This window comes from Ceratotherium simum, chromosome 2 (genome assembly GCF_057802395.1).
Source record: "Ceratotherium simum simum isolate JZ-2026a chromosome 2, ASM5780239v1, whole genome shotgun sequence".
Classification (NCBI taxonomy): domain Eukaryota; kingdom Metazoa; phylum Chordata; class Mammalia; order Perissodactyla; family Rhinocerotidae; genus Ceratotherium; species Ceratotherium simum.
The window spans coordinates 65228133-65241177 of record NC_141901.1 but is presented as its reverse complement, the minus strand read 5'-3'; the positions used below and the strand labels follow the sequence as shown (position 1 = coordinate 65241177).

The 13045-nt window shown below is 34.2% G+C and overlaps 1 protein-coding gene across 1 annotated transcript in view; it reads right to left on the bottom strand.

Moving 5' to 3' along the window:
- Window positions 1-13045, bottom strand: part of LRRC39 (leucine rich repeat containing 39) — a 15136-nt gene extending 2091 nt beyond the window's left edge. Inside the window, exons 1-7 of the mRNA XM_014780118.2 lie at window positions 12933-13045; window positions 8210-8315; window positions 6951-7107; window positions 6074-6210; window positions 3182-3327; window positions 2263-2415; window positions 873-1012 (exon numbers count right to left, since the gene is read on the bottom strand). Coding sequence (XP_014635604.2) covers window positions 873-1012; window positions 2263-2415; window positions 3182-3327; window positions 6074-6210; window positions 6951-7107; window positions 8210-8315; window positions 12933-13045 — 952 coding nt within the window. The remainder of the gene's footprint in view (window positions 1-872; window positions 1013-2262; window positions 2416-3181; window positions 3328-6073; window positions 6211-6950; window positions 7108-8209; window positions 8316-12932) is intronic.

The window sequence follows — 13045 nt, the reverse complement described above, 5'->3', positions numbered from 1 at the left end:
CCTCCCGTCTATCCTCCATGCCTTTGCTGCTTTGACCTTGCTACAACAGGTCTAATCATTTCCTAGACATCCTTCATTGGGGTTGGTAAAAATTATTTCCCCTGGCTGAAAAAAATCTGTAGTTGTTTGCTCAGATTATACTCATTCTTCAACGTAACTGTTTGAAGATGTAACTAAAATCTACTTTTTAACTCAAAAACTGACAGTTTAGTGAATTATAAAACCACGATTTCTGTTACTAAACTATCATTCCACTGTTTTCATCAACAGAGAATTGTGCTCTTTGTTCTCTTCCCTTAATCTTAGATTAAGTTAAAGACTTTCCTTCCTTAGTTAAAAAAAAAAAAGTGGTTTAATTCTAAATTATCAGAGACTAAGTGATTGAAATCTGTGTATCAAAACCTCACATTTTAACTATTGGTTAAAAATCTGTGTTCTCTTCCACCATGTTTTTCATTCCTAGGTAAAATATTATTTGGCTATTTGTGGATTGTAGAAAATGAGGAAATGGCAAAGAAAGTAGTGTTCATAAGAGCAAACTGACATATATGACAAACTGATAGAATGACGTACTGAAGCTTTAAGCATCACATCTTCATTCACTTGGTTGTGCTTGAAGTGCTTCGCCAAGGAAATTTATTTTCTCACTCCACTTGAAAGACTTTGAATATCTTTACAACCTCTCTCTCTAAGCCTTTATCAAAATTGTGAACCAATTTGAATCACTTTTTTTCCTCCCACAATATTGACCAAGAGACCGGAATTTGACAGAAAAGGTAGAATAGAATGAGAAATCTAAAAAGAAATTAGTATATGTAAACATTCCTCTACCAATAAGAATATTTAACCGGTGTTAAATACAAATCTCATACCTGCTATTCTCCGTGACTCCTGTATGTATGCGTGCATAAACTGAAGGCCAAATAATTCCCGGTCGTCCTCATCATCTATGCTTTCGCTGGGAGGAAGTGTTATTTCCAATTTCAATGGGTTGTCTCTGAAGTTGACAAACCTAGCAGTTCACCAAAAAACAGTATTTTTATAGGTGCCATAGAAGTACACACTTATTTCCCTGGAGAAAGATCAAATGATAATATACTAAATTACTCTTTTTAACTGGTTTCAATAACTGAACATCTTGGTGAGATGTGATATATCCCAAGAATCTTTAAGTTTCTTTCCTAGAAGAAAAAAATATTAGCTTTAGACAACTTATTTTCAAAGCTTGTAAAAGCAACTCTTAGTCCATAGCATATATTTAACGTGGTGCAGTTTAACTTCCAAGAGCAATTCTCTCTTTTTTTTTTTTATGAGGAAAATCAGCCCCGACCTAACATCCATGCTAATCCTCCTCTTTTTGCTGAGGAAGACCAGCTCTGAGCTAACATCTATTGCCAATTTTCCTTTTTTTTTTTCCCCAAAGCCCCAGTAGAAAGTTGCATGTCGTAGTTGCACATCCTGCTAGTTGCTCTATGTGGGACAACGCCTCAGCATGGCCGGAGAAGCGGTGCGTCGGTGCGCGCCTGGGATCCGAACCCGGGCCGCCAGTAGCAGAGCGCGCGCACTTAACCGCTAAACCACGGGCCGGCCCCAAGAGCAATTCTAATGCAGCTCAAATATACAATTAATGCTATGAACTTAAAGTTTCTACAAATTTTGTAGACTTACTTGTGTCTTATTTATCATTATATCTTCACCATCTAGTACAAGACTCAGTAGTTGCTGAGTAAGTGAATGAATGAATGATTTTGTTATGGAACTTGTGGTATTTGGTGTGAATCCTCATGTCTTATTCTCACTGTCAGGAAATTAAATTTTGGAAGACACTTGAGGGAGTTCTGAGAGTAATTAACTTAGTAAAAAGTTATTTTTGCTCTATCTGTAACATAATTGCCTGTGTCCACTTGTAGTTAATTAGAAGGAAAATAATCACTATTTTTATGCTTTTGGTTTTTATATCACAGATGAGGTTCATTAGCAGTTATAAAGATGATTTTCATGAAAAAGTCACCAACAGAGGGCGTTCCCTAACGCTGATAAATCCCAGTACTGCCTTAGTTTCAAGGATTCTTTATTGAATAGTGTAGCCCAGTAGTATATGAATGCTATTTATAAATTATAGCATTTCAAAGTTGGAAAAGAGTTTTAAATGTATTCATTCATACGAATTGAGAACTCAAGTCTATTTATAATAATTTCTCTATATTACTTTGTTCTGCAGCCAAAAAGCAACACATTGGTTTTGTGTGTACAACTTTTTACCTCAGATTGGTCATCTCTTCCATGCACAGTGGAATATCTTGCAGTTTATTGTTGCTGAGAACAAGAGTACCCAGATTTTTCATATTGCTGATAGTTTCTGGCAAACATGTTATTTCATTCCGTTGCAGCCATAATGTATGTAGATTTTGCATTCTAAAGAATTAAAAGAGGCTCCTGCAATTAATCACATAATATGAAAACCCTGGTTCTTATTAACTTAAAAATCAAAGAAATGTCATCTTTTATAACATCTCCTTTAGCCAGTTAAAGTTAACTGACTTCACATGACCTGATTATTAGGGAAACTGCATCGGGGAGTTAATCTCTAATACAGCGCTCATGCGGTGGTAGAAATGAAGTCAACGTATTCTAGAATTCTTTACTATTCTCATAAAATTTCTTAAATAAGAACTGTAAATGTTGTCTAATTCGAATTAGAATCTTAAGAGAAAATCTTAAAATCTTAAGAAATTATTAATATGCCCACGTAAGTCAAGGCAAGTATGCATAATGGTTACAGCATGGACTCTGGAGCCAGGCTGCCGAAGTTCAAACCCGAGCACATGTCCTGGGGTCTTGCACACTTGCTGTGATCTTCAGCAGTTTAGCTAACATCTCTGCATTAGTTTCCTCATCCATTTGTAAAGTGCACAGAAGTGCCTGGCATGCACTAAGCAACACTGTTATTATTGTGGCATCTTCTTGTCAATTTGTTGAAGTCGGATAGCCAGTTTTTCTCTCCTAAAAACCCTTTTACTTATTTGGAGTAAATGAGAACATACTATTAAAAAGTAGCACATTTAGAAGTAAACGGATCTATTGTGACTGCTTGTGCTTGGGGTCCCATTTGTTTTGTTTATTTTTGGTTTATCATAGATGGCTTCAACACATCTATTGCATAAAAAGTTATTTATTTTACCTTTCTATAGTATCAGGAAGTTGTTCAAGTCTGTTGCTCCCCATGTCAAGCCACTCAAGGGCAGGCATGTTCAACACAGCAGGAGGGATTGTAGTAAAGTGGTTTATACTCAAATCAAGGTGAGTAAGCTTTAACAAATTGCTGAGCTGAAAGGGAAAGCAAAGTTTTTCAGAATAAATGTCCACAGTGTACAGTACTAGAACACTCACATTGGCAAAGGAGATAATTCACGTCAAGGAATGTTCACGTTATGGTTGGGCTTTATTTAGTCCTAGTAGTCCACAACAAATTCGAAATAAAAGCTAAGTAACCTCCAGATAAATGAAAAACTCTCATAGAAAGTTCATCTATTCAAAGAAAATTTGTCTTCCAAAATAACCAAGTTCCAGAGTTTACAGAACCTGCCTGGCAGAAGCTTTTTTCTTCTTTCTGAGAATAAACATACTATGTTTTCCTTTCATCCAGTAGTTGAGATTTGTACGGGAAAACCCAAACTTCAAAATAATTGTTATCTTTATTGAACCTCCTTCTTTATACCTGGTGCTTTACATATGCTATCTCAGTCATAGAATTTACTGTTTGGCAATGCTATTTCTTAAATGAAAATATCAATAAAAAAATTTATTAAGAATAATAAACACCAGTGTGCTCAGCTTAAGAAAGAAAATATATTGATATGACTGTACCCTCTATGTACTCCTCCCTTCTTCCTTTCCAGAGGTAACTCCTGTCCTGAATTTGGTATTTATCATTCCCATGTATTTTTTAATGTTTTTATTACTGTACATAAATATATGTTTTCTATTTATTTCTATATGTTTTCATAAAATTTAGTATTTTTGTTTTAAAATCTTATTTAAAGATTATGATACTGTACTTTATCTTTCTTTAATTTGATCTTTTCTCTTAGTATCAGTTTTTAAATATATTCATGCTGATGCATATAGTTCTAGTTTTTCAGTTTAAAATATCCCTTTAGTTATCTGTGTTCCCCAACCCCAGTTTGAGAAATCTGTGAGTACATGAGTCATCCACCATTGTACTTTAAATTAATGAATAATTCTGACATCAACTTACAAGGCGAGTACCTTATTTCCTTTTATGGATAAAATGTCTTAGATAGACTATGTAACTAGAAATGATAAAGCTATGATGTGCACTCAAGTTTTCATGCACCTAAAGCCACAAAATTTCTTCCCTCTTTCCATATAACACTGTAGTGAAAGTTTCACAAGATGTGAGAATTTAGTTAACTTTTACAAAAAACTCTCCATTTAGCTAGAAAAGTTCTATGTTTTATTTCTGTCTCAGGGCATGTTCAGATTCATTCTACTTTAACACCACAAAAAAATACAGTGTTTTGTGAGTAATGGAGAGAAGCAGGAACGTTCCATCTAGTAGGTGATGTTTCTCCAGTTTTAGAATTCAAGCCATGAATAAAACACTTTTTCAGAATCTGCCATCAGACTTTTAAATTTTTCAAACAGTTCAGAATAGAGTATAAAAAGATTGGTTTTATATTAGCATAAATATATGTTTGTGTGTGTACAGTGTGTGCAATTTTCTGGCTGAGAGATAAGTCTCACATTGCTTATTTCTCAGTGGGTCTGGAATCCTTTGATTTTAGAAGGTTGAAAAGATATTAAAACTATTATGATCTAACAGTCTTAATTTTGCCTATGTGAAAACTGAGACCTAGTTATGTAGTAGTGTGTTCAAGGCCACACAGCTGCTTAGAGGCCACATTTGAAATAATCCCAGGCTCAAAATCTCAGTTCAGTATTTGTTCTTTCAGTATTTGTTTCTTTAAGTAAAGAAATTAAGGTAAAGACAGGTTAATAGACATGCCCATATTCACAGCTTTTTAGAGACAGAACCAAGCCTAGAAACAATCACAAGAATTAGAAATTAGAAATAAATATTTATTGGCCCTTTTGTGGGTATAAAGAAATTATCCCTGTGGTCATTATTTTCATCATAAGCAAGTGCATACATTTCATTAAATTGAACTGTTATGAGCGAGAGAGATAAAAAACTATGTTTTACTTGCAAGAGCAACAGTTATTGGTAGACATGTTTACTGATTTGGAGAAAAAAAAAAAGTGGTATTCTCACCAAGATACAGAGGGAGAAAAGAATAGTCTTTCTATTTTATTTTGAGTTTTATTATTTTTCTTAACTTTTATCTTGCAAAGTCATTATTTTCAAGGCAAAGCACGATGAAAATTTCCTTTGCTGATTCTGAGAGCATCAAATATGTTTGAAAAGTAATACAAATGTCTGTATCTCTAAGATCAATTTAGTTTTACCAATAACAAGACATCATACCAAATCAAAATTTGAAAGCATTTCAAGCCCTTCACCTTGCTTTTACTTGGTAGAGCCTGGGAAGCTACTTTTCCTAAAAAGGAAACACTTTTCCTAAACTGAAAAATTCATGTCTTATCACTTAACCTCTATCTCAAAAACTAATCACTCTAGTAACCAACTAGTAAACAAAAGAGCTTTTCTGTCACCACATTGTGCTTTGTGATAATCATTTATTCATTTAATAAGCATTTATTAAGTAACAACTACAACCTAGGCTGTGTCTTCAATTCTGGGAATAGGAATAAGTAAGACTCATTCTGGCCTTCAAGGAGATCACTGTCTAGTCAGCAAATGATGTCAGTGCTGTGACAATAATAGAAGTATCTTTTATTCTAAATAGATCTTTCTCTAATTAAAAACATGCATTATACTTACAATAATAGGAAATGGTTATCACTAAATATTTTCTGAAGTAAAATTTATAGCATTTCTTCATTAGTGTTATTTTTAACGATCATGCAATTGAGAAGTAAACCACTAATAGATGGAAAATATAATCCTCGGCCTTTATATCTTTCTGACCTCTTGTGGAAGATCACATATATCTCTGTTAACAGCAAGTTCTAGTTTCTCCAAGCTGGCACAATGACTTAGTTCCTTGGGGACTGTCTTGATTTTGTTGTAACTGAGAATCAGTTCCTGAAGTCTAGTGAGCAGTCCTACAAAAAATAATACACAGTAGGGAGCAGATGGATATAAAATAATGTTTCCAGTTTAAATTAAGTATTACAGCATAATTTACTTGCCAGTTTCGTATTGGCAAATTCACACTTCTCACGTTCTTCCCTTTTCCTGGTATGTGTCCTGCCCCTTCTTCAGATAAGGAGCAGGTTTATCAGTGCTATAGGCAAAATTTTTTTTTTCATTCTATTTTATCTATACTATATGTTGACCAATTTTCCATTTGGAGATTTTTTTCTCAATTTAAGAAATCTTTCTCAGGGCCAGCCTCGTAGTGTAGTGGTTAAGTTCGTGGGCTCCGCTTCAGCGGCCCGGGGACTCGGATCCCAGGTGTGGACATACACACTGCTTATCAAGCCACGCTGTGGCAGGCATCCCACATAAAATGGAGGAAGATGGGCACAGATGTTAGCTCAGGGCTAATCTTCCTCACCAAAAAAAGAGAAATCTAATTTTCTTTCTTGCCTTCAGTAACTGAACCAGCAATATTGTTTCCAGAATCTATGCAATAATATTTCCAAAGAGACTTTTCTTGCATTGAAATCTCATCTTGAATCACCTCAGTAAATCCAGAAGCTTGGATACTCTGGAAGCTTCAATTTAGATTACATGTTTAAATTTTTCTCAAGACTTGGGGCTATATAAAGATGAAATCTTTTTTCCATGTATCAAAAAAATTCTCAATAAAAAGCACAGGAATAAAAGCAATCTTCCTTACCAATTCCTCGAGGAATCTCTGAAATTGTGTTTCGAGATAAATCTAACACAATGAGGTTCTGGAATCTTCCAATGAATTCAGGAATTTTCAACAAACCAGTTCTATGAAGTTGCCATTCCTGTAGCTGAGTCAGTTTCAGTAGAGAAGAAGGGAGGGTCTAAACTCAAGTAAAAGGAAAGACGGAGTTACTATATTACTTAAATTATTTTAGAATCATGCCACACCGAAGTATGATTGTAGAGGTTTATTTGATTTGTAAAAGAACTTTGGAATATTTTTTCCTTAATGGGTTATATTTCCAAGTGCTTTGTGTTACTTCTAAGTTTTAAGACCTTTAGTTTTTGTGGGGGGTGGGGGGTACTAAACTTTCAAACCCCAATCATAATAGCATAAACAAAAATAATGTATTTTGGTCAATTGTGCACACACATAGAACAGTCTCCTAAAGATTCTATCATATTAGGCTTTCATAGAGTACATATTCTATTGAAAATGAGAATATGGTGGTTAATTGAAATCATAGAGATAGCAAAAATTGATTTTAATCAATGATTCAAACTTCTCTTCCCCTTCTGTTTGAAATATTTTATAAAAGTTTCTTAAAGAGGATTTTTTTTAATTTAAGAATTTTAAGAGTTTCAGCTATTCTGAACCTTATGCCTTTTCCCTTTCAGCCTAAAATAGCCAAGAGAGAAAATAAAGGAGGTAACCCCCTAGCTAAATATGCCTATATGTATAAAAACAAACACTGACCCAAGGGATAAAGGCCCTGGAAAAAATTAGAGTATGCCTAATGTAATTAAGCAACTATGTGTGTGTGTGTGTGTGTGTTTGTGTGTATGAGTGAGAGAGAACATGAATCACGCGGTGGACCTAAGAAAAAAATTAATATCCATTTCCATTTTGTGAAGGTTTAACTGAGCATTTGCTTTGGAAATGCTATATGATTTTTGTTAGGCGGGTGGTCATCTTTTTTACGGAAAATGAGAAATTGCTTGTTAGAAGGATTAGTAGGAGAACTATTACAAATGACTGAAGTTTAGGCAGAGTTGAAACAAATCGATGAAATTTTTTAAAAAAAAATTGTGAAATTATATTTCTTTTCAGTTGTTCATGTTGCCCAAATTCATTTGGTGTATTATTAAAATTAGAATTTCTAACTATTCCAGTCTTAATCACACAGTCTCAGAATCATTCTCTCAACTCTCCCACAAAATGCAAAACATAAAAAATCAAATGTTAACTTCTGTAAGGCTTACCTTCCATTCCTCTTTTTCTATCTTCAAAACAACCCTTCCATCTTCACTAGTGACCTTTTCTTTTAGTTTGGTTAAGCTTACTCGTTCTTCCCAGATCCGCACTAGCCTAGGAGACCAGGAAATCATTTTCATTCATAGGTAATGACATAAGTAGCATTCACTTTTATATAAAAAAGTGACCCATCAAAAACAACCATTTGATCGGTAGTATCTGGAAATCTGAATTTCCAGAATTTATTTTGCAGGAATTACAAATATGATTAGTATCATAAATGCCATATTTTTAAGTTTCTGAAAAGTATCATAACGCTCCATAGATTTTTTATAACAGCTTTATTGAGATATAATTCACATACCATAAAATTAATTATTTCAAAGTGTACAACTCAGTGGTTTTTGGTATATTCACAGACATGTGCAACCATCACCGCTGTCTGATCCCAAACATTTTCATCACTCAAGAAAGAAAGTCCATACCCATTATTAGTGGTCACTCTCCATTCCTTCCTCCCACTAATCTACTTTCTGTCTCTATGGATTTGCCTATTCTGAACATTTCATATAAATGGGATTATACAATATGTGGTCTTTTGTGTCTGGCTTCTTTCACATAGCGTAACTTCATCCAAAGTTCATCCATGCTGTAACATGTATCATTACTTCATTCCTTATTATAGAAGGATAATCCACTGTATGGCCCTACAACATTTTGTTTATCTTTTCATCATTTGATGGATATTTGGGTTAATTCCACTTTTTGGCTATTATGAATAATACTGCTATGAACATTTGCCTACAAGTTTTTGTGTAGAAATATGTTTTCATTTCTTTTGGGTATATTCCTAGGAGTAGAATTGTTGGGTCAAGTCATAACTCTATGTTTAACTTTTTTAGCAACTGCCAAACTGTGTCCAAATTGCTTGCAACATTTTACCTTCCCACCAGCAATGCACGAGGGTTCTGATTTCTCCACATCCTCACCACCATTTGTTATTGTCCATCTCTTTGATCATAGCCATCCTAGTGGGTGTGAAATGGTATCTCGTTGTTGTTTTGACTTGCATTTATTAAATATTTAACCCATAGATATTTAATAAATATGTTTTTTGATGACTTAAAAATAATACAGTTCAACTTCAGAGTTAAATTGTATATTACTACATTCCAGTTTTTTCCAGATTTTGTTTTTCAGATATAAAAATGTACAAAATCTGTGTGATTCTGGAGCACATCCATATTGATTTTTGGTTCATTGCAAACATACATGAGAATATCAAGCTATAAAAATGACGAGCAAAAGGTCTTCTATTTCTATACTAGAAAATTTTTCATGTGTGAAAAATAGAGAATAAGTTTAGAATTGAAATTTTTGCAATTTTAGCCTATTAGAATGCCACACATAAAATAAAAGCAGTCATCAAAGAACCAAAGTTTAATTAACTTGAATATTTATTTGCCAAAAATCTCTTGACATCTGAGAGCTAATATATGTTCTTAGCAGTTTTGCATTTCAACTGATCTTCAGCAAGGATTTTATTTTAATGAACAGAAAACTGAATATCTCTAAAAGTGTAAAATTTGCTGTCTATATATTTTGTTTTTTCAAAATATTTCTATAAAGTCTGTGTATTTTCATCTGCTACTTGTCTGAAATTTAATCTGCTAACAAGTACACTGTGGCAATGGCTATGTGTGGCCTTCCAGACTGAGCAGCTAAGCTTCCAATAGATGTGGTTAACTTAGACAAAGTGTATAATGCCATCTATTCAATTACATCACTTTTTGTAAAAATAGAACTATTCAAACAGACATAATGATTATTAATTACTTAATACTCACTAAGAGATATATGTATTTCTGAGCAAGATTTAATGACAAGTGCAATTAGGTGTCTTATTCCCTAATCTTTAACTTCAATTACAGAATTCATCAAGTACCCATTGTATGCCAAATACTGTGCTAGACATCGTGTGTACGAAAAGCTCTATCCATAATGAGTTTATGGTGAGGCTAACTATTAATAGACAAGTCTATTTCCATCTCTATAATGATTCCTAAATTCTTTTTGGCTCTGAATTTCTATGATCTAAGTCCAGAATGTGTCGCTTAATTTGGTGACCATGAGCAGGACATCTCAACTCTGTGGGCCTTGCCCATAAAATGTGGGGTTTGGATTAAATAATGTCCAAGGTCTCTTGCGGGTCTAATATTCTGTAATTCCTACACTGCATATTTTTAGCTTGAGGTTCTTTCAAGTTTTGAATAGAAATTTTCTGTCACCTCTAAAACCCTTTTATTATAGTCTAAAGCTTTCCCAGATGTTGTCATACCAACTCTTACATAAATGCTTGATTTTTTTCAAGGCAGCTTACATCAAAATACAATGAGGACAATTTCTATTTAAACTTTAGGCTTTTTGAGCTAAATCTTTAGCCACTTGTAGCTGAGAGAAGAAGCATTAGATTGCATTCTTACCCTTTTTACTCCTTGCCTGTTTTGTACAAAAGAACTTGAAGCTGCTGAAATAAAATGATTCTTAGCTAGACATGTGTAATAGGTGAAAGTCAAGAGTTTAGAATCAAATGATGATTCTTGACCACAGTTAAAAAAATTGGATAGAGTTTATTAAGAGTACTCAAGATCAAGTTTATTATAATTGTATAATATAACATAATAGGTTTCATAAGGGTAGCTTTATATATAAAGGGCCAGTCTAGGGAAATGTAAGACCTGAGGTGAATATAATGCTTACTGAGTCAGGTTGCTTGGATGTGAATACCAGTTTCTCATTTATTAGTAGCATGATTTTTGAAAAGTTACTTAAGCCTGTTCCTCAGGTTTTCCATCTTTAAAATGGAGGAAATAATTGCACCTATGTGTGGCAGAGACTGCTTATTGTCCCCAGTGTCTGTCACTCCTCTTTCTCAATAATAGATCCTCTAAATTTAACTGGGCACAAGACTTTCATTTAGCCAGCCTCCCTTGCAGCTAAATATGGGTCATGTGAATGTTAGCCAATGGGATATTAGCAGAAGTAGTAGTGTGTGCAACTTCCCGCTGGCTGGAATCAATATGATGGCTGCAGTTGGTGTATCTATTTGGGGCCATGAGGTGACGTTAGGAATGGAAGCCACGCACAGTTGAGCAACAAGATAAAAGCCTGAGTGTCTGACTTAGTGGAGTACTATTCCACCCCTGGATTACTTACCCAGAAAAGTTACCATATCTTGTTTAAGGCACTATTATTTTGGTTTTCCTTTTCTCATAATGCAATTTAATCCTCATCTTGACACTCTTTTGGCATGTTGAGAGAATTAAATGAGGTAGTGCAAATAAAGCACTTAGAGTGCCTAGTAAACAGTGCACAGTAAATGACTGCTACTCTTACCATTGTCAGCATCATTATCTTTATTGGCTTTGGGAATATTTTATGGGGAAGAATGACCCCTCCCCATCCAGGTCTTTTGTTTTTACAGACTGTTAGCAGACACAAATTCTTGCTTATCCATAAGCGTTTCCGCTTCTTCTTTGCCGGGAGAATACCAGTTATTTTCAAGTGTTTACACTTCTTCTAAGTAACTCAGGTGTAAATCTTAATTTGTCTAAACCAGTCATACAAACTGATTCCCCTAGAAGGTAACTGAATTAGGGGCGTACAAATGATCCAATTCTAGCCAATGAGAGTTGAAGGGGAGGTTTGCTGGGGGACCTCAGAAAAGTTTCCTCTTTTGTCTTTTTCCTCAATTATTTTAAGAAGCTACTCTTTCTTAAAGAAGAAATAGAAATAGTTTCCACCCTGCTGATAACGTCATGATGCCTGGCTGTGATGCCTGGAGGTATACCAATCAAACTGCAGCACTGAGAGAAGCTAACCTGAAGACCAAACTGACACACTGAGATTAGCAGTGGAAGGTGATAAAAAGAAGCCGAGTCTTTAAAGCTGTTGAACCTTTGGAATTGCCTTACCTCAGGACTTCCCTATTGCTTAAGCCATTTGTAGTTGAATTTTCTGTTATTTGTTAACTGATACAAGACCATTTTTTTAATTGAGATATAATTGACATATAACATTATATTAGTTTTAGGTGTACAACATAATGGTTTGATATTTGTATATATTGCAAGATACAAGACCATTTAATGTTTAGAAAGAGACCTAATGAATGAGAATTTAGGGAACTATGTGGAATCTATGAGGATAGGGACGATCCTTACAAGATTAGTAGAATACTTCGGAGTCATCCAATTAGGAAAATAGGTAAATATCAAGAAGGCAGAGGAAATGACAGTCAAACTATTTAAGTACAGCCCAAATCAAGGAATCAGGCGATCCACAGGGGCCCTGGCCAGAACTCACAGCTGTTCAAACAGATGAGAATCTACAGTACCTTCTACTGCCAGATGTTTTAGATCCTAGGGAATATAACGTTGAACAATCACTGAAAAGTAGATTAAATGATACCAATCAAACTTTGATGAATGTTGAACAGAGTCCTATAAGGACCTAGGATAACTACAATTTTCACATACAGACACTTATTTTGTGGCCCCCATCACATAATCACACTTAACTGAGTCAGATGTTTCCTTAAGGTATATTTTGTGTTTTTAATAAAGAAAATCTCTATCAAATTCAATAATAAAGAATTTAATAAATGCTCTTTTCTATAATGAAGATATTATGAATTTTAACTAATTCAAAATAATAAATGTTATAGCATACTTCTGTTGAAATTCTTTCTCTCGCCTCAGATCTTCATTGTATTTCTGTATTCTTTTTTCCCAAACTTCCTTTACAGCATTAACAGCCCCAGTACAAACCACATTTTCTGACAT